The sequence below is a fragment of the Lathyrus oleraceus genome, chromosome 7 (assembly GCF_024323335.1).
Source record: "Lathyrus oleraceus cultivar Zhongwan6 chromosome 7, CAAS_Psat_ZW6_1.0, whole genome shotgun sequence".
Classification (NCBI taxonomy): Eukaryota; Viridiplantae; Streptophyta; class Magnoliopsida; order Fabales; family Fabaceae; genus Lathyrus; species Lathyrus oleraceus.
The window spans coordinates 532,710,022-532,731,612 of record NC_066585.1 but is presented as its reverse complement, the minus strand read 5'-3'; the positions used below and the strand labels follow the sequence as shown (position 1 = coordinate 532,731,612).

At 33.8% G+C, this 21,591-nt stretch overlaps 1 protein-coding gene across 1 annotated transcript; it reads right to left on the bottom strand.

Moving 5' to 3' along the window:
• Window positions 1–225: 225 nt before the first annotated feature.
• On the bottom strand, window positions 226–12,299 carry LOC127101027 (AMP deaminase). Its single transcript, XM_051038336.1, has 20 exons — window positions 11,650–12,299; window positions 9,968–10,140; window positions 9,511–9,718; window positions 9,160–9,338; window positions 9,000–9,051; window positions 8,788–8,915; window positions 8,516–8,695; window positions 8,183–8,250; window positions 7,953–8,095; window positions 6,964–7,025; window positions 6,001–6,114; window positions 5,516–5,656; window positions 4,896–5,048; window positions 3,939–3,992; window positions 3,760–3,870; window positions 3,501–3,674; window positions 3,345–3,425; window positions 1,968–2,066; window positions 849–955; window positions 226–716 (listed from the first exon to the last, which is right to left on the bottom strand). Exons 1-19 carry the CDS (start codon window positions 11,981–11,983, stop codon window positions 887–889), a joined length of 2,523 nt encoding a protein of 840 aa, XP_050894293.1. The 5' UTR covers window positions 11,984–12,299; the 3' UTR covers window positions 226–716; window positions 849–886.
• Window positions 12,300–21,591: the final 9,292 nt, after the last annotated feature.

The window sequence follows — 21,591 nt, the reverse complement described above, 5'->3', positions numbered from 1 at the left end:
TTATGTTAAAGCTCATTTCGTATAGAAATGGCCGATTCATTTTGATTGGTAACTGAAACAAAGTAATTTCAAAAGGAGAGTCAACAAAATATGACGTATTAATTCAAACAAATAAAAGTTAACTATCATTATTTTTCATAAAAATAAATATGACGTATATTTTTTGTTTCAAAGAATATAGTTCAGAGGTTGTTTTCTGTTTTGTGAATAGAACATCTTTTAATGTATCAAATGGTTGATATATATTATTTCATACCAAGCCAAACTTTGTTAATATAAGGACACCAAGCCTAAAAGATGGCATTCTAATTTCCGAAGTTAGTTAAACCGCACACAGGTTTAACTTGCCTATCTAACCTCGCAAACTTGAAATATAAGCTCATCAGCTTTCAGCTAACAGGCACTAGGAATCAAAATTTTGAGAGAATCTCCCTCTTCAAAGGATCATATTAACTTATATTCTAACAGCAGCGTGCATCAACAAATACTGTAATTATTTATTTCCAAGCCTCATTTTTTATTCTAGCCTATACAAGAAAACACTTCCCCAAGCTCCATTGCTCAAGCTCAGTGATATTTAGCTGTAAACCTTGCTCAATGCTTAAGCCCCGTGGTTTTTAGTTATCTATATTATTATATATCCAGTCATATCACTGACCCAATATTGTAACCTTATCTCTGATGTTGAATGGGTTTTTGAAGAGCTCGCTTTCTCCCTACACAAATGAGCACACATTTAGTTAACTTTTGAACAGGCCAGGATCACCAAATTGCCATACGAAAACAACCAAAGTCTGCAGCAAAGGAAAAGAAAGAAAGGGATAAGAAAGTAGAACTTATTTCACAACCTCCATTGCTCATGTATGAAATACAGGCCTCTGCCACACTATTTCTCTATTTCTTCGGGAATGATGGGTTTTCCCAAATAAACCTGTTGCATCTCCTCTCTCCATATCTGCAAAGAAAGCAATTATTTGTGTGATTCCCCTTATCAACACTCAACAAATCACTCCATTTAAGTTTACATTAGATTTTGGTTCTTAAAATTTTTTAACTTCCTGTGTTATTGTCTTAACACCTCCTCACGTCTAGTACTACAAGACTTGGGGCAAGAATATAAATGGTTGGTGACCTGATAGAAAAAACCAATAGCAAAACCTAATAGTAATTGGTCCATCAGATCTTCAACTTGACTCAGATATAATCTTAAAAATTGTGGTTGGATCTAACTCAACCATATAAAACCAGTTTATAAGGAGTAGGCTGCCCAAGCTTTATAAACACTACACAAGTCATATCTCTAAGCAATTAAATTCAGCTCTTCAAACCCAACACAAAGTGTTGGAGGCTACAATGAAGACAACCCAAATGCAGCAATTAGACGACTAGAGGCAGACTGCAGCATCGAAGGCGGGATATGCAACAGTTTCTATCATTAAGTACTGGTTCATATATTTTAGTACTTATAGTTTCTGTTGATCAAAAATAAATTCTTTATTTTCCGTGGATTGGTCCTTTTAGTTTAACATATTGCATTGGTCACCGGGACTATTAGAGTGGTGTTACTCTAATCGGGACCAAACCTTTAATCACATGAACCTAAGAAGACCCAGGAAAGGCAGAAAATTATAGTAATCAAAACAAATCAGGGAAACTATTCTGGATGAAAGTCTGCATTGAGCCACGTTTTCATATATAGACCAAAAACAGTTTTGCTGATATATACCCTAAAAGCACCCCCCATGTTCAGGAATTAGAAATAAAAGTAATTGAAGTTAAAGGAGACAGCATATTTTCTTTAAAGAATTCAGATGATTTAATGAAAGGTAATAATTTTATTTCCAATATCTTGGCAGTCCCAATTTGTTTATATAGCATACTTAAATCATAAATGAAATTAGTCAATATTACACATGAGAAATTTAACAGCCGGGAAAAAAATTGTGTAAGCATTAATAAATCCTTACTGTTTCACGGAATTCCAACCGAATGTGAGGAACGTTTGTTCTATGAATGTCATTTCCATTTGGCCCTCTCTTGTAGTATTCCTTACCAATCCAGTGTGACTGAAAAAAAAATTGATCAGTTGAGAACAATGAACTTTGAAACTAAATTCTTTAAAGAGCATAAGATTCACATTTACATAAATATCTACCATCATAATCATTACACTATTTCATGCTATGCTAACACTCCAAAGGAAGTATATGCATTATTCATGTAGCAACCAGGTATGGATTCAGAAACTCTTGTTTTATTTTCATCACATACAAATGAAAAGTTCAAGTATACCCCTCCAGTTCAGGGTTGTTGGACTTAGGTCCTTAAACTACAACAAAGTGCAATGCAAACCCCAAATTATATGAAGTGTGTATTTTGACCCTTTCATAAAATTTTCCAACAAACCCCTCTTGACTTGGGCGTCACATTTTTTGTTAATAACTTAATGTTAACAGAAAATTCATCTGATCAACTAAAAGGCAATTTAACATTTGAGAAAGAGAGACAAATAGAGACTTTGAGTAATGTTTATAGTTTAATATAATGTTGATGGTAAAAGACAAAGCACTAAACTTTATTTAGACTAATACTAAGGGATGTCTGTAATATTAAAATTAAAAATAAATTGAGAAATTAATCCTACGGGATAATCTAAGATAATTTTCGAAGGTTGCAGAAAATAATTTGTATATTTGTTTTTTAGTGCAATTATTGCCTCAAAATTCTGAGAATGGAAAATTCAAAAGAAACATTGAGCATGTATGGAGTAGAATACGTTAAAGATAATCAATTAATCATAATAAACTTGTTAGAATTTTTCTAATATTTTGTGGGCTACAACCAATTGTAGATTTTGGTTTTATAAAAACGGAATGATATCTGTTTGATGATGTTTAGCCCTGGTAAACGTAGTCAATAATACTGGACTTTGGACACCTAATACTGATCGTGTAAAACAAAGTGTATGCCCAACCACTAGGGCCCATGATGGACAGTACCTAGAGTTATGTGATTGTAAATAGAGAAGCTAGGTCCCCTTTACCGTCACTCAGACGGTAACGCTCCTTTGCAATTTGCCCTATCAAGAACCCAAATCCCAGAGCATATGATCAGGCAAAGGAAGGGTCAATGCTACGTCCCGGCAGTTGCCTAAAAGTGATTATGGTTTCCACAAATGTGTTCTAATATCGATAATTATAACATTAAATATTGATATTATGCACAAGGTTATGCCCGTCTAAGACAACTCTGGATTTCCCTGAATACATGTAAGAATGCAACACAAAGAATGCCTTGGGGGCAGAAGGATTTCATTCTCAGACGAGTCAGAATAAGAAATGTACCTTTAAAGCATGCGAGAAACCTGATTGATAGACCGAATTACGGGCAATCTCACATAAATCACATGAGCTCAACTTCCACACCTATAATAAATATAAAATGTAAGCATTTTCTTTTAATAGAGTACACATTCACAGGCACAGAGAAAGAGGTCTTACAGAAGCAGCTATACTGTACTCTTCAACCAACGGTTCCTTTGTTAAATGAATTTGGAGTGGATCATCAGTTGAAAGTGATACATTCAAACCCCGTAAGAAGAACAGGGGAAGAGGATTTCGATGGTAGTCTAAAAATAGAGAGTTATTGCTCAGAGGAGACATTGCCAGTCCAATCTGTAAAAAAAAGTATTCAACTAAAAATAAGTAGCTGTTGCACTTATCATAACCAAGTAATAATAAATTAATAGAAGAGCCATACCTGGGCCAAATAATATAAATATTGAAGCACGGGCGACTTTCTCAAGTTAATTCCATGTGCAATGTTATGAGCAGTAAGGAAGGTAGCGGCAAGGTGGTCAATATCACCAGCCTAAAGTCAACATCATCAGGTTACCAAACCACAATTAATTAACACAAAATATACTCCAATGTATATACCTCTCCAGAATGAGGACGAAATTTGATTGTAGTCATTCCCTTTGATTCACGGAGCTGAGAAATATTCATATTAGGATAAGTTAAGTGTGTCAACAAAGTCAAAAATATCAAATATTCATGAAGTTAGAGCCATAAAATCTTGAAATACATAGTTAAGGGTAGTTTATGACTTCATGGTCACAGCAGGAAAAAAATTGAATAAATTACACTCCACTCCCTTGAGAAGTAACAATCTAGAGTAAATTATACTCCCCTCTCCTAAGAGATCATTGAACTACAGTCCTCTACCTTAAAAATTAAATATGTATTGGTACACTTTAATCTATTTTACCATAAATAAATGCTTATATGATATCTACTAATTTTGAGTCATCATTTTTAAAAAATAATTTTTTTCTTTAAATGCAATGTCAATGATAGTTAAATTTGAATATTTTATTATTAATTTAATAATTTATATTACAAATTCATTTTCAAAATAGCCTTAATTTATAACAGGATTTAAAACTATATGTTAATGATATATTGTATCAAAAATAAATAAAAATATGCATTAAACTTTTGACTAATAAAATGAGCCGCCAATACCCTTTTTCTCTGCACTGTGTGTTATACTTTTGTCTCTAGACTATTAGGGGGGGAAACTATTAAGGGAGAGAAGGTAGATTTTAACATAAGAGGGGATGGGAATGTATAGCTTCTCTCGATAGAGGGGAGTGTAACTTTCTCTTATATGTTTTATATGTTTTGCCTAAGAGGGGAGAGGGCGTATATTTTGACATAAGAAGGGAGGGCAGAGTAATATACTCAAAAAAAGCATAGACAATTGACAGTAAGATACAAATTACTACAATTGCAAGTGCAGCTTAAGCAATTACTTAGAATACATTATTACAGATACTAAGCACCCAAAACTCTGGCAGCAATTTAGAGCCATGCTATTGAAAAATTGCATACCTTGTTTAAGGTGTACAGATTCGCGTAACAGTAATAAACATAGTATGAATATGCTGGATTGAATACATTAGTCCACTGAGCAGGCGTAGGCATGTGTTTTGTTGGTCGTCTTTCAGGTTTGCTTTCATCATCCACCAAATCCAACCCAACAACCTTATAAAAGAAAACAATAACAGCTAGGTAGTTAATACTATATGGCACTACTAGATGACAATAATTGATCCGGCTAAAGCAAAAATAAGTTTATGCAATGCATAGTAATAGTCATTTGCACTCCTTTAGATACTTAATAAGTATAGATGATATAACAGTTCTACAATCAGCAGTCAACACTCGTACAATCCATAAAAGCAGAACTCGTACAATATAAACAATAGATTCAACACTATATCCTTAAAAATATAACAAAATTCTCCTTCATTTTCAATCTTTTGCATCATAATATCAAAACTGATCCCAATCAGAGGATTAATTTGATGTCAAAAAAAAATGATGGATCATTTCAAAAAATTTGTAATTTTGTGGAACCAAACTGCTGACAATTGTATATTCTAAGAAAATAAAATGGATGTTTAACTGAAAAAATAAACAACACTAAAGGATGTAGTTAAATACCAGACCTGTTTCAAGAAGACATGCAGCTGAGGATGTGAATTAGGGTCAACGGTAACCTCAAAAAGTGGAATGAAGATATTGTCAAGCATGTTCTGGAATGAGGTCACAATTCCCATGTCTTTGTATACATTATACAATCTTGGAAGCTGCAAGACAGATTTTATATGAACTAGCATCAATTGACAAAGGAATAAAATCTCATGAATGGACTAAACCCTAAATGACAATGTTCCTGAAATACTACTAGTTACTTACACTCCTATGAGAATCATCAAAAGAATGATTTATAGACTAGGAATAATGTTTAACCTTGAAATATTAAACTAAAAATGGGAACAGACATGCACCATTATAATATGGAACTGAAAACTGTGGAAGTAAGAACTGTAGAGATTACTGAATTATGCAAGTGTGCAATTAACAATAAATCTATTATAGCATTTTAACAAATAAAACTAATCAGTGATTCAAGTAAATAATTGGACAATACCTGAATCAACCAAACAACATTCTCACTGTACAGTTCGTTATTCACTATCCAACTGGCTAGTTGGTCCCACTCACTTTGCTTCCTACCATATATTGATAGTCTATATTCAGCCATCTGTGAATGGATTTGGTACAGAAATACGTGAGTAAATAATCTAGAGGAAATAAGCATACAAAAATATAAATCAATATATAGTAACATATACTCACAAAAAACAAAACTTTTAACATTAGGAAGGGAAGTGGGAAATCATTTATAGATAAAACAGAAATTAATGCCAAATTCTATTCCTTTAAAGGAAAAAATGCCTTATCTGGCTACGACTTACTTCTCAAAGGTTAAAAAGGATGAATAAAAGATGGTTACAAATATAAACCTAAAAACAGTTTGAAATGTTTCGGAGTCTATCCAGAGAATGTTCTAACAAGTGTTGTAAGCACAAATGCTGAGGCTAGAGAAAGGTATTGCCAGTAACAACTGAAGAAAAAAGGAAATTTCAGTAGATATCTTTGTAATGCAATTTAACAAAAAGTGTGTTTAAAAATAAATGGACACCCACAAATGAAGTTATACGATCACAATCCTTAAATGGGATTTAAATAAAGAATGCATGCTTATAGCACAACCACAGACAAGTTTGAGGCATTAACTCAAGCAAAATAGCAACAATAAACTAGTCCGTGTGTATACGGTTAATGTCAGAAGCTGAGAAGCACACATACAAATTAAGTTATACGTTCACCTTCCTTAAATGAAATTTAAATAAAGAATGCATGCTTATGGCACAACCACAGACGAGTTAGAGGCATTAACTCAAGTAGAATATTATATAGTGATCATGAAGAAACTGAGAAGCACACATACAGAAGATCGTGACAGAAAAAGAGGGGGAAAAAAAGAGTTCTATTAGAACTTCATATTTTCTGAATAGTTAAAAAATATTATAGTGATTCGGTAAAGCACCTGATATTTACTGGCTTCAAGATCAGAAATCACTTGCTTTGTGAGCTCACCAAGGAATCGACCTAGTCAATTTGAGGAAAAATGTTCCAAAATTGAAGAAATTAACATAACTCAGAAACAATAATCTTCAAAATGAGTACTAATACATTTTATAATAGCATACACTGTTTTATAATAGATAGAAAATGGTGATTGTCTACAAATATAATGCAACCCAAGATGCCTCCCAAGTTTGGATTGTACGAAACATAAAACAAATTCCAACACTCTCTTGATACACCATTGATAATTTGACAGGCTCCTAGCATACTGTCAACAAGTTTGACTTTTATTCTTCATGACTCTTTGCATCTCAGATATTTATGTTGAATGCTGAATCTCTCACTTACTAATTGCATCATACACAATTTATAATAGCCACTTCACTTATTCAACTATATATCCCCATTTTCCAATTACATATTAATTGCAAGAAATGCAACTTATCAGTTCACCATTCCACCACCCATATTCAAACTTTCATCAGATTTTCGATCATCATCACTGAACTACAATATTATATTTATTATACTGTGATTTTTTTTGTATAGGTACCAAAAATATATCAGACCCTATATTTTTAAAAGAGCAGCATATCGGGTATGTGCATCATAGATCAACATCTTTCTGAGAAAGCTTTTAAAAACTAGGGCAATTATTCCCCTGGAATAATTTTTTTTTGAAATACCAATGCACATTGACCCACTCGTGTATGTACATAAAATATACAAGGTTTGGTGATTGAAAGGAGTCATGTTGATTAGTTTCAAAGGTCATGGCGTTTTCATATATATAATTCATGTCTCTTGAATTTTAACTTGTAACAAAAAAACCTTATTTGAGACTTTGAAGTAGAACTTACCCTCTGCCTTATTTGTGCCACAACGGCTGTGGTTAAAAGCAAGCACATGTTTGTAATGACTCAAATGTGTCGTACTTAAACAAAATACCTTGAATGAGGTTGTCCTGCTTCAAAAATATCTCCCTGAGCCTACTTTGACCACAAGGATTGTATTTAAGATTGAACTTGTCAAAGCGATGAAATGTACTTTTGTCAGCGTGAACGTCCAAAAGGTCAACATTGAGATCATATCTGTTAAAAGAAGTTTGAAAAATATTAATTATGAAATTTATTTCCAGCACAATTATAGCAACAATTTAAATTATAGAAGTCCATTACCCAGTTAAATCTAGACTCTCAAAAACCTCTTTCAACGTCAGATATGTTCCATCTCGAAATATTACAACCTGAAGAATGTTAAAATGAACATTAGTATTCAATTCATGTCACTTCCTAAGATATAACTCAATGCCGGTGATATTTATTTTAGCATTTAGTTTTACTGACAGAATGCGATCATTTTGCACATACATGTAATATATGTCTTAAAAAACAAGTGATTTGTGATTTCTTTCCTTCTTACGGTCCATTGTCGACGTCCAAGAAAAAATAATGAAAAGGTTACTGCAAAGTAATGGTACAGCGCAGGGACAAAGAATTTTATTCAATCACCTCATCAGGCTCTTTCCTCAGCTTTGACTTTATGAATCTCAAAAGATGTTTCTGATTCATGCATGCTGAGTGGTGGACATGTGTATCCACTTTTCTAACATTATAGAAGTCTCGATGTGGGGCACTTTTCTGGGCGAGAAATTCCCTATCCGCATTGAGCATCAAATGAAGATTGAATTTCTGAATACACACACAAGTTCTTATCTGTAACTCGAACACAAACATAAGCAGCAGAATATTTCTTATATTCAGTAGTTTAGACATGTATTTACTTGTTCTAGAAGATTAAGCCTGTGGTGGCATAAAGTTCTGATATTCCCAGCTGCTATAACTCTAAGTATCTGATGAAGGTCAGTGAAAAATGTAGTTGCATCGGCAACAGGAAAAAGCTCTTCTTTGGCTGCAAGTAATAGGCAAGCATGCATATGAAATCCAGCTACAGCGATAACCTCAAAACTTACAAACTAGTTCCTCATTAACTTACAGTTTCTATTTGGATATACATGAATAACTCCATCCTGCATTTCAAAGAAATGCTGTGGCACAACAGAGAAAATACTTGTTTAATTACAGGAAAAATAAAATGAGGAGGTCCAACTTTTATCAGGTGGAAAATATAAAAAGAAATAAATAACATAACTCACATCAGACTTTGCTTCAGGTGTGTAAATGAAGGGATCTAGGTTAGGTTTTGGAGTACAGGGGTCAGATATAACTTCTTTCTCCCATGGAGCAACTGCATCTTGAAAAACATATATTTTCCTCATTTCAAGGCATTCTTGAAGAATCACATAGGATTCAACTTCATCAGGTGATGGAGCCTCTAAACAGAAAAATCAAAATCAGTGTTTGCTAAAAGATTTTCTAGAATTGCAACTGTTTTCAGCACACAAAAAATATTGTTTGGAGGAAGTAGATTTCATGCATGCCATGAGAAAACCATTCCGAGAAATATATTTGCATTCAGAGAATGACCAATATCAGACAGTTCATACCCATAGGAGTAATTCTCAATCGAGCAAAAATTTCTTGCTCTGGCTCTTTCCTCAGAATGTCAGCTGCTATTGGATCAGGCTGCACACCATGTAGATCACCAGAAATACTGTGAGAACGGATCATACTTGAAGCAGTGATTGCCATCTGCTCTCCATTTGTATTGACATGATTAGACATAGTCTCATATGGATTTTTCCCTTCTCCACTCTGCACACGGATGATTTCAAATTCAATATCAGAAGCGACTAGAGAAAATTGCATTATGTGATGATCGATGCATGGCTAAATATTAACGGCAAAAATGCTAAAATTGCAAGCCTAGAGGAGAGGAAGTATTAAAAAAGATGGGAGAAAGAATGATTGGGACAATTACTTATCATCTGAAGAGTAAGCTTTCTTTATATATAGAATATCAAATGAATGGTAAACGTCATTTGACAGGGCATTACAACTTACTGCATTTCCATTTGTGTGCAGATATGTCGCATCCAGTTTGGCTCCATCTGTCAAATCGTCTTCATCATCTGATCCCTCTACACTTTCAAAGGCACTGGCACTTGCAGCAGGAGACTTGGGAGAAGTTGGTCTTAAAATATTTTTCTTAAATGAACCAGTATTTGCAGATTTTCCTGTAAGATAAAAGTACTGAGATTAACACTTGCGGTTAGACAGCTCATGCATTTACGAAGGTGTTGTATGAGGAAAGATGTGCACTATAAGGCAAAAGCAGCAGTAATCTAACACAACTGTTTTTCAATCCTTCCCCCACCCTTTTCCTCAAAAGCCATAAGTTGATGCTACTCTACTACAATTCTATCCTAGCTTCTTCACAGTTAAAAAATGAAGGAATCAGAAGTATATTTAACTTCTATGGACACTGGAGCATATTAGTAACAATTAACAAAGCTTAAAGAAAACAAAGTTCTCCCAAATGGCAGTATAGTTGAATTCCATCTGGGTTGGCAGAAGAATGTGGTCCAGGAAGATTGATCCACCAAGAGCAATTATTGAACTAGAATAAACTTTTTCAGTTTTCTCATTATTCTGATGTTTCAGTTTATTCGCTTCTACTTTTTTCTCAAACATCCGTTTTTGTCAAAGTTACTACGTAATTTCTATCTTACTCTCCATAGGGCCTGCTGGGCCTAACACTTTTGTACATTTTTAGTGAGCAATTTGTTGTTCAGATTCTAAATCATAATATGTCTGTAACAAAACCAGAGAGGTAGAGAAGATGTATCTACAAGCTACACTTACAATTAACCATCACTCTAGCTCCAACAATCCATATGAAACAATAAACGAATTAAAAATAATCCCATTACTTAACTACATGAACAATTTCTTAAATGGTTTCTACAATTGTTGGTGGTAAAAATATGTAAAGAAAAACAGGTCTGTAAAATTTAGATTTCTAAATTGTTATGGAGACCGTCTACAAACAGAAAACATCATCACTACTGATTCTTTCTTTTCTTTGCAGGTAAACTTATCTTGATCAATGAAATATACATGAAATCAGACCAGTGTTTATAATCTTCTCCTCTATCATGAAAACCTTTCGGACAATACTTATTGGTAAAACATATGTACTAGACTACTAGTTCTGTAAAAAAATGTGTGGGGAACGTGTATGAAGGGGGGAAACACCATCAATGGAGTAATAATTCCTTTGCAATTCATTGGAAATTGACTTCAAACCAAATGCCCCCAATAACACTATAATGCAGGGTTACAGATAAAAGTCGGTGACAGCCATCTGGCTGCAACATAACGGTTCTGATGCTGCAGATTGAGGCCCAAATCAACCTTATTTGATAGTGATTCTCCACAACATCAACAGCTATCACAAACATGATTGGAACTGTTACCGAAAACCACTTGTAAAATGAAGAAAAGTCACATTCCTTTATCTAAAAAAAAGTATCTACTTTATACACAAACGAATTTATAACACAATCGAAGCTACATACATCAATCCAAAAGAGGTTAACACACTACTGAACCAAGTAAACACCAAGAAATTGCCAAATTATAGCTCAACTAAAATAATCAGTCACATAATTCAACATCATCAGAAATTTTCAACAACAAAAAAAACTCCATATCATCTAAAAATTCTCAAGTGAATAAAATACCATCACGGAGTGTGTGCAATCGAGGCAATCCTGCCGGAATCCCTTCAACGTGCATGAGTCCATTTCCGTCAAGTCCACCAGAAATCGCCGTAACATCCGGCAACGAACCCGAGCCTCGGCGATAACCTCCGTTCCCTCTCCTCTTAGAACCCCCACGCCTCCTCTTCGAATGCACCGGCGAATCGCCGTCGTCGGAAACTCCTTCCGGCTCAACCGTACGCGCGAACTCCAGTAGCTGCGTCAGCGTCTTGCGGTGCATGTAGTACGCCGATACAGCTACGATGGAGGCTCCGACGAGTGCCGCCATAGCCAAATGCACAGCGTGCGCATCCATGAATAATGAATTAACTCTCTCTATCTCTCTAACTCTCTTAAGTTTCTCTCTCTATAACAGAAATCGTTTTCCGTTGTGAAAAAAGGATAAAGAAAAACCCTACTAAAAGAACAACAGTAACTCGACTCAGTGTTGGTGAGAATAATGTTGATACAAACACTGAGTTGGTGTCAGCGAGTTATCAGTGTGTTAAATGGAAGCAAGTGTAGTTACCTATGAGCTATTTATAGAGCAGCGATGGCGTTTATATCTCTCTCTTACTTTTTCTTTTCTCTACTGTTTTTGAGAATGTCCAATTATTAAAAGCATATTTCTTAGGAGAGATAGAGATTATACTCTCTTTTACTGGAGATATCCTATGCATAAATAGCATATACTTTTTTCTCTCAAAACTCTTTTCACAAATATTATTATTGATAATATTATTACTTCTATTGTTTTTCTCCTTATCATACTATTATTATTGTTAAGATGTTGTTATATTAAAATTTATAAAATGGACATGTTTCCTTTTCTTAACACTCGTGTGGGAGTGAGTGAGGACAAAAATATTACTTTTGAGAATATTAGTTAAATACTTGTGCTAAATTTAGTTATATTGTAAAATTGTAATGAAATGAATTGTATTGTATAAATTTAATATATTGATTTAAATTAATGTTAGAGTAGATCAAACAAGGGATTCTTTTATGAGATTCGTATGAGAATAAAATGCAAAATAGAAAATTAGGATGAAAGAAATTTAAATTAAGGTGGAAATTTTTATTAGTGAGATTATAGATGGTGAGGTTGTTGAGACCCCATTTCTAATATTATTAAAGGATAATATATTTTGTCTCCTATTTGTCAATTAGCTCGTGATAGAGATAAGAGAAAGACTATATTATCTCAAAGGTACAAATATGATGATCTTATTTTATATGCTATGAATGTGGTTAAAGGGTTGTAAGACTTAGAACCAGAGACCTTCATAAAAGCATTCAAAATAAAGATAGTTAAAGATGGTTAATGACAGTAAATGATGAGATGATTCAATATTGATGAGACTACCTAAGAAACAAATGGTGGGTAGATGCAAGTGGATCTTCAATAAAAAAGAATGTATTATAAGAGTTCAAGAACCAATGTTTAAGGAAAGACTTATAGCAAAGATTTTTTCTCAAGTGGAGGAGATTTATTAGAATGGAATATTTTCACATGTGGTAAAATATTGTTCTATAGAGATATTTATGGAAATTGTAAATCAATATAATCTTAAGTTTAAACAGATGAATGCAAAGAAATTTTCTTGCACGTAGACCTTGAAGAGACAATCTACATGGAACAACCTAAAGGATTTATAGAATATAAGGTTATTCTATGTTTATTGAAGAAATCTTTGTACACGTTGAAACAAAGATCAATCAAGGTAAATGTATCGTCGGTTTGATGAAACTCTTGTTAAATATGGTTGTCATAAGTAATTATCACATATGTGTATACATATTGAAAAGAAATGAGAAAGTCATTATCTACCTCCTTATGCATGTTAATGATATTTTTTGATGGCAAACTCTATCAAGATATAGATGGCTAAGTTGAATGAGGTGTTGAATGGGTAAATTTGAGATGAAAGATTTTGGTGAAGCTAAAAAGAATCGTGATATCATGAAAATTTTCAAGAAGAGTGAATTGATTTATCTCAATCTAGCCACATGAAAAAAGTGGTGGAGCGATTTAAAATGCAAGATGCTAAAACCTTAAATTATTCTTTGATTAACCACATGAATCTTTCAGTTAAGTAATTCCCATAAACCTAGGAAGAGACAAATACAATGGAGAGTACTCTCTATGCATGTGAGGTTTGAAGCATTATGTATGGTATGGTTTATAGTGTATCATACTTAGCATATCCATTCAGAATAATAAGACGATTTATAGCAAATCATGGCCAGGTTCATTAGAAAGTTTTGAAGTGGATGGTATGGTATTTGAATGGTTATCTAAATGGTGATTTAAAGTACACAAAATCAACTTAAGAGGAAGACACTTTGGAGGAGTTTGTATCTTTAAACTATACATGTAATGTGGACATCAAAAAATTCCTATCAAGTTTTGTGTTTACGTTGTTGGAACAATTATAAAGTGGAAGGTCAAATAATAATAAGTAATTGCATTATCTACTACTTATGGAGAAATACATGATTCAGGAATTAGGGGTAACTTAAGAATGTGTGAAATAAATTGTGATAGTTTAATTGTCATTCACATGGTTCGTCATCGAGTTTATCATGAAAGGACAAAATACATTTACATATGCTTGCACTTTACAAGGGACATGATAGAGTTAGAGGAAACTCAAGTTCAAAAAGTTCCCTTAGAAGAAAATGCAACAAATATGCTCATCAAATCATTGTCAGGATCAAGGTTCAAGTATTGCTTGGACTTGATTAAATTTGGTCAAGAGTGGTTCAAGCTTTGGAGAGAGGAACAAGGTGGTTGGTGGCTAAATTGGCATCATCATTGATTTAAAGTAAATGTGAATAATTGTTGTAATATGTCACAAAACCTCAAGTGAGAAAAAGAAAAAGAAAAAAAAAAAATATATATATATATATATATATATATATATATATATATATATATATATATATATTTCAATACTACCATATTTTTTGACGGTCATATGAGGCTTAACCCCCTGGAATTAGTGGGGTGGCTACAATCGTGAAATAGACGACTCTATGGTGGCATAGAGACACGATCTGGCAGAGTCTAGTCGGCCTACCGACAATAGTGGATGGTGAAGTAGCGAGAAGTAGGGATGGAAATAGGTCAGGTCGACCTACACGGGCCTATAGTTTGGTCTATTTAAGGTCAGACCTATTTAATAAAAAGGCTAGCTTAGACTTTTTAATATAATAAAAATAGACTAAATAGGTTGGTGTGTGTGTGTGTGTGTGTGTGTGTGTGTGTGTATATATATATATATATAATATATATATATATATATATATATATATATATATATATATATATATATATAATATATATGAGATTAATTGAAATACACTGTCAGTGTAAAAGAGTTTTACACCATCACTTAATTATAGACGTTGGATATTAAAAGAAGTTTGACTTTTATTTTAAAAATCTATAAAGTAATACAAACGGGTGATGGTGATGAACCGACGGTGTAAACTTTTTACACTGACAGTGTATAGTAATTAATCTCTCTCTCTCTCTCTCTCTCTCTCTCTCTCTCTCTCTCTCTCTCTCTCTCTCTAATATATATATATATATATATATATATATAATATATATATATATAATATATATAATTGATTAGAAAATAGGCTAAATAGATCGACATATATATGCATATATAGATCAACCTATAAGACTTCATAGGTAAAATAGACTATTCGAAAGCCTTAATGTAAAACGAGCTTTTAAATAGGCTTTCAGGTCGGGTCAGACTTTTAAAAAGGTCAGGACATACCCAAAAAATAAGCATATAATAGGCCATAGGCCATGCTTAGGCTTTTTTAATTTATCATAGCCAAGACTCATATGTTCTAAGGTTTGGCCTGGTCTGACCTATTTCCATCCCTATCGAGAGGCGGCGACATTCCATACGGGTCTCAAATTTTTCAGACTTGTTTGAGGACCCATTCATTAATATGTCATATTTTGGGTCCATTAAGTTTTTCACAGTTTTAAATATAGCTCTCTCCCATTTGTTGTTAACACATGATGCATAAGGTAACATTCATAGTGAAAGATAAAAGGTAAAAATTCATAGGATTATATTCTTGGAGTTTGCCTAATGACTGCCCATATACTATGAAATTGAATTTGATCTTTAGTACCTCTTTCACTTTTTAAAATGTCATGAATTTTAAATCTTAAAAATGCTCATCATAGAGTTAGAATTAAGAAAATAATTTTCTATAACCCGATGACTTTCAAACCTTTTGTGTTGCTTAGAATTAATTAGAATTTTGATGAAAAAAATACTTGAATATTTTAATTTAGGAGAGCGTGGTAATTTGAGAGTTTTCCTTAGTGGCAATATTTTCTCTGTTATTTATGTTGTTGATTGAGATGTAAATTGTGGTTTCAGATATTGATTTTGTCACAGATTTATAGAAGAATGACTTTTATTTTTTCTTGAGTATGAGGATTTGTCTAGACAGTTATTATTTAGCCTAAAAATTTATATTTTGTATGAATTTCTTTATCTTTAGTTTGGTTGAAATACAAATATTAAAGTTGAAAAATCTCAACTACTATAAGGCAAAAATCTCAATCATATTAAAATGTGTGATGTTCTTTAAATTTTTGGAAATTTTTACTCAACTAACTCATTTCAAACAAAATCTCAAAATAACCCATTTTTTAGATTAATTCTCAAACTACCCCACTTTGAAGAGGTGACGTCAGATGAATTGGCGCTTGCTCTCTAAGTTAAAGAGGTGACGTCAATCGGATTGGCTAATGCACCTAGTGTTGTCAATCCAATTGGCGCCCATGTGTAAAAAAGGAGAGGAGGCGCCAATCGGTCTGGCGCCTCTGTGTATTGCGTATTTTTTTTTGAAAAACAATGTACATTTTAGATAAAAGTCGAAATCGGACCAATTGATATTAATATAATGCGTTTACATACGAATACCATAAAGACTAATGTTGTTGACCAGGAGGACCTAACCGACCTCCGGTACCATATCCCATGGTTACCCGAACGCGTGGTCCTAACCCACGTTGATGCGAGTTGGTTCGTTGGTTAGACGGAAACATACTTAAAGGCAAAAAAATTATAAGTACTGAGAGACTCGATGCCTTACGTGGATGTGTGTGAGTAAAAAATGATAAGGATGTTATGAAAGTGATGTTTAGACCAAATGATATCAGTTTGATTGTGGTAATCAGTTAGAAATGTTGTTTTTAAATGTTGTAGTTGTCGCGTAAAAAGTCAATTGTTGACCAAAAGTCAATTGTTGTATAAATGGTCAATTTTATAGTCTTTGTACATGTATGGACTTTGAATGTGATTGTATGAAATGATATTTGATATTTGAATGCATTAACTGTTTGAAATGAATTGTATGGATATGAAAGATATTAAAATGAATGAACATGATAACATGAATCAACATGGAATAGACTAAGTGATGAACTTGATGAATACCTAATCATGGATCAATGGACATGATCATAACTTGGATGAACAATGCCAATCATGAAACAAAAACTCTAGCAAGGCCCAAGATGTACAATGAACTAGGTCATAATCAAAGATTCATGGACCAAACAACAATGGCAGTGCAAATGGCATGAATGACATTGTCTAGATGAAATGGGTTAGGCATGGACTAAGCTTGAGGATATGATCAGATGAAATGCTAGGGATGAATTGAATCAAGTGGAAGTTATGATGCCATGGAAATGGGCTTGAACCAATGAACATAGACAAGCAAAAGATGAACATGTAAGGCCAGGAAATGAATTCTAAACAGACCAAAGAAACCTCCATAATAGACCATGAACAAGTGGGCCTTGAATGGATCTTGACCAGACAAATGAGGCATACATAATGGATGATGCAAAAACCATATGGCTATCAAACACCACAACAATCATTTCAACCTTTTCTCGATGCATCATTCATACCAATGTCTCCCTTCAATCGTCCTGGTCATCCTCCAATAACTCAAACACATCCCAACTACTTTGGCATGGGTCACGAACTCAGTTATGGCGGTAACGCTTCATTGTAAGTGGTGGTGATGTTTCTGGGCCCTCAGATCCTCAAACACCTAGGGTGAATCATCAATGTGGGTTAGGGTCACGTGTTCGGGTAGCTAGGGGATGTGGTACCACAGGTCGATTAGGTCATCCCGGTCAACGACATTAGTCTTTATGGTATTCTTATGTAAACGCATATTAATATTAATATCAATTGGTCCAATTTTGATTTTTATCTAAAACGTATATTGTTTTTCAAAAACAATTACACAATACACAGAGGCGCCAAACCAATTGGCGCCTCCTCTCCTTTTTTACACATGGGCGCCAATTGAATTGGCAACACCAAATGCACTAGCCAATCCAATTGGCACCACCTCTTTAACTTAGAGAGTAGGCATCAATTCATCTGACATCACCTCTTCAAAGTGGGGTAGTTTGGGAATTAATATGAAAAGTGAATTATTTTGGGAATTTTTTTGAAAAATTGGGTTAGTTGAGTAAAAATTTCAAATTTTTGTTTAGTAATTTGAGTGAGGAGTCTAAAAAAACCAAGTTCATTATGTAAAATGTTGATAGTAATTTTACTGTTCAAATGTGTAATTTTTTGACATGACTATAATTTTTTTTTTAAATCTGGGGTGGTATTTAAATTTCTAAAAGGTGAATGACGACTATGTGGCCCTCAAATTGATTTCCTAAAGTGGGTTAAAGAGTGAAAGTTAGTGTGTAAGAAAATGTACATGTTTTCATTTAAAAACTTGACAAATATTATGGTGTCACATTAACAAAACATTTAACTATCAAATTCTAATGTGAAATTTTAATAAAAAAACATAGCATAACTAATTAGTTTAAAAATAACTCAAGGACATTTCATCCCAATGTTACAATATCATGGCGAAACCATGATGAATACTAAAAAGCCGACAAAAGGTACGACGAATATAACACATAAATAAATTATTGAAGAGTCTAACTACGTCATCCTCCATAAAACAACAATATCACTCCTCAGTCACAACCTGAGAATTATTTGCACCAAAGTACAAAGGTAGAAACATAAAGACAAGAAAGAGGTGGGCATACATTCCACAATTAAAATGGTGTATAAGCAACAATGATAGTACATAACAAACATATTCAGTCAAAACATATGCATAATATACAATTTCATTATGCAATGTTTACTTCCTTAACTCTCATGCATGTGGTACCAATCCTAACACTGGATCGAAGTCCTAAATAGTGGATCAAAGTCATGTATATCATAGTAATTTTATTGAGTGATCCTTCACACTAGACGGTCTAAGGAAATTACGTTCATCATGAGGCGTTGATGGCTAGACCGTCACATGGCTGACGCCCGTCATCACTAAAAGCCCGACGTCTTCTTCTCTAGTGCAATGATGGTTGGACTGTCACTCAGGTGGCGTCTATCACTGTTGTAACATGTGATTTTTTGTGTTTTTTTCATGAACACGAACCCTAACCTCATATTTTCTCCCAATTCATGTAAGATAAAATCCAAAATTCGATTTACATAAATAAGCAAGAGATTTCACATCAAAGGATATCAATCTAACACATGTCATATTAAACATTCATGTTTCTTCATCAATTAATCGCATATCATATGAAAATCATTAATCAAATTCTTAGCAAAATTTACATGAATTTCATATCAATGATAACAGAATCAGCATCAACAATGCAAAATCAGAATCTACAATTAACATAATCATGGAAGTTTTGCATAAACCTCGCGTAGTTCAATCATAATAGAAAAATGGGCTAAGAGAATCACCATTATCCCTAATCTTAACACCCATCATGAAATAATCTCCCACATACCTTGATTAAGTTGAAACACTTGAGTTTTTTTGGTGATGGAAGTTTCAAACCTTGAAAATCTCTTTTTTTCTAGGGTTGCCTCAACTTTCCTTGTTTTTCTCTACTAACACGTTCTCTAAACTTCCCTAACCAAAATTTTATTTTTATCCATAAATTTTCGGCCAGCCACTACACTGTCACGAGCCTCGTTGTCGCTCCCAAAGACCTTCTGGTGAGATAATCATACTGCCAAATTCATCTCCTTCCAATCGGCTGAAATCCAAAAACTGTGCTGCCTCCTGCTGGTCCACCTGTTGCCCCTCCCACCGCCTTTTTCTTCGTTGACAGTGCCTCCATGTGCTCTTTCCAGATTTGCCATCAGTTTTTTGTTTCTAGCCATCAAATATCATGGGAGATACCGATTCTATCATGTTCACTAAGGTTCCACTTATCTCGTGTGAGAAACTATCCGGAATAACCAACTACAACATATGGGTTGGTGTTGTCAAAATGTGGTTTCACGGTCAAGTATATAAGGATCACTTAACTACAAAATCAGATAGTATTCCCGTTGTCAAACGCAATAAGTGGGAACAAACAGATGCTTCTCTATGCACTATGTTATGGTTTTCCATATCAACTAATCTTCAAGCATATTACCAAGCCTTATCCACTTGCTTTTAGGTTTGGGAAAAGGATAAAAAAGTTTTTCTAATGATGTCAATAATCTTTACAGTGTCATCACCAAACTTAACTATTTGAAATTGGAGAATATGGATATGAAAGCCTATTTGAGTAAGCTTGATGAGTTAAAGGAAAATTTAACAACCCTAATTCCTTTTACAAAAGATGCAACAACTTATGTTGAACAACAAAGTAAGTATTTCATGATCGTAGCACTTTCTAGACTACCATCAGAACTTGATTTTGTTTGGAACCAGATTTTATCATGATTCAATGTTCCTAACTATGAAGCAGTTAGTGAACAACTATTACATTTGGCTACACCTCATGCTTTTGGACCAATTTCTACTTTATCTCCCACTAATTCATCTACTCTTGTTCCCACTATCATGGTTGTGGTAGACGAACCAGAGGACGGGGTGGGCATCGTCATGGTATTTGTTGTAACTATTGCAATCGTTACGGTCGCATTGAAGCCAATTGTCGTACAAAGGCAAGAGAACCACAACGACAACCACAGGTTGTTGTCGTTGCTCAACCGGATATAAATAAAAACGTTACTATTCTCGTCGCTGATTACAATGATTTTCTTTAATTCAAAGTAACTCATCAACCATCATATATCGTTATTGCTCAGTCGGGTAATCCTATAGCCTTTGTCTCTACATCTTCTCTTGGTCCTTGGGTCCTTGACTCTGGCGCCTCTGATCATATAATTGGGAATAAATCCTTTTTATCTCACTTGTATTATTCTAATTCTTTTCCTTTTGTCACTGTAGCGGATGACTCTAAAATCAAAGCTCAAAGTTTTGGTCAGTCACATCCGCATCCAAACTTGTCTTTAGAGTCAATCATTTATATTCCTGGTTATCCTTTTAATCTAATATATGTTCACAAGCTTAATCGTAGTCTTGATTGTTCAGTCTTTTTTAATGATAATTTTGTTTGTGTTTAGAATCGACGTACATGACAGATGATTAGAGCAGGGAGTGAATATGGAGGATTATATCATATATCTTCACCGATGGCATGTGCTTTTATTTCTTCTCAAGACCTTACACATCAACGTTTGTGTCACCCTAGTCTTAATAAAATGCATCTTTTAGTTCCTAGTTTTTCTAAGTTTTATCTTTTGAGTGTCGGTCCTGTCAATTAGGCAAACATATTCGTAGTACTTATTCTCAACGAGTACGTAAAAGTGTTGCATCACCTTTTGCTTTAGTTCATTGTGATATTTGAGGTACTAGTCATGTGAAGTCTACTTTAGGATATTATTACTTTGTAACTTTCATCGATAATTTCTCACGATGCACTCGATTATTTCTAATGAAAAATCATCCAGATGTTTTCCGTGTATTCCAAGA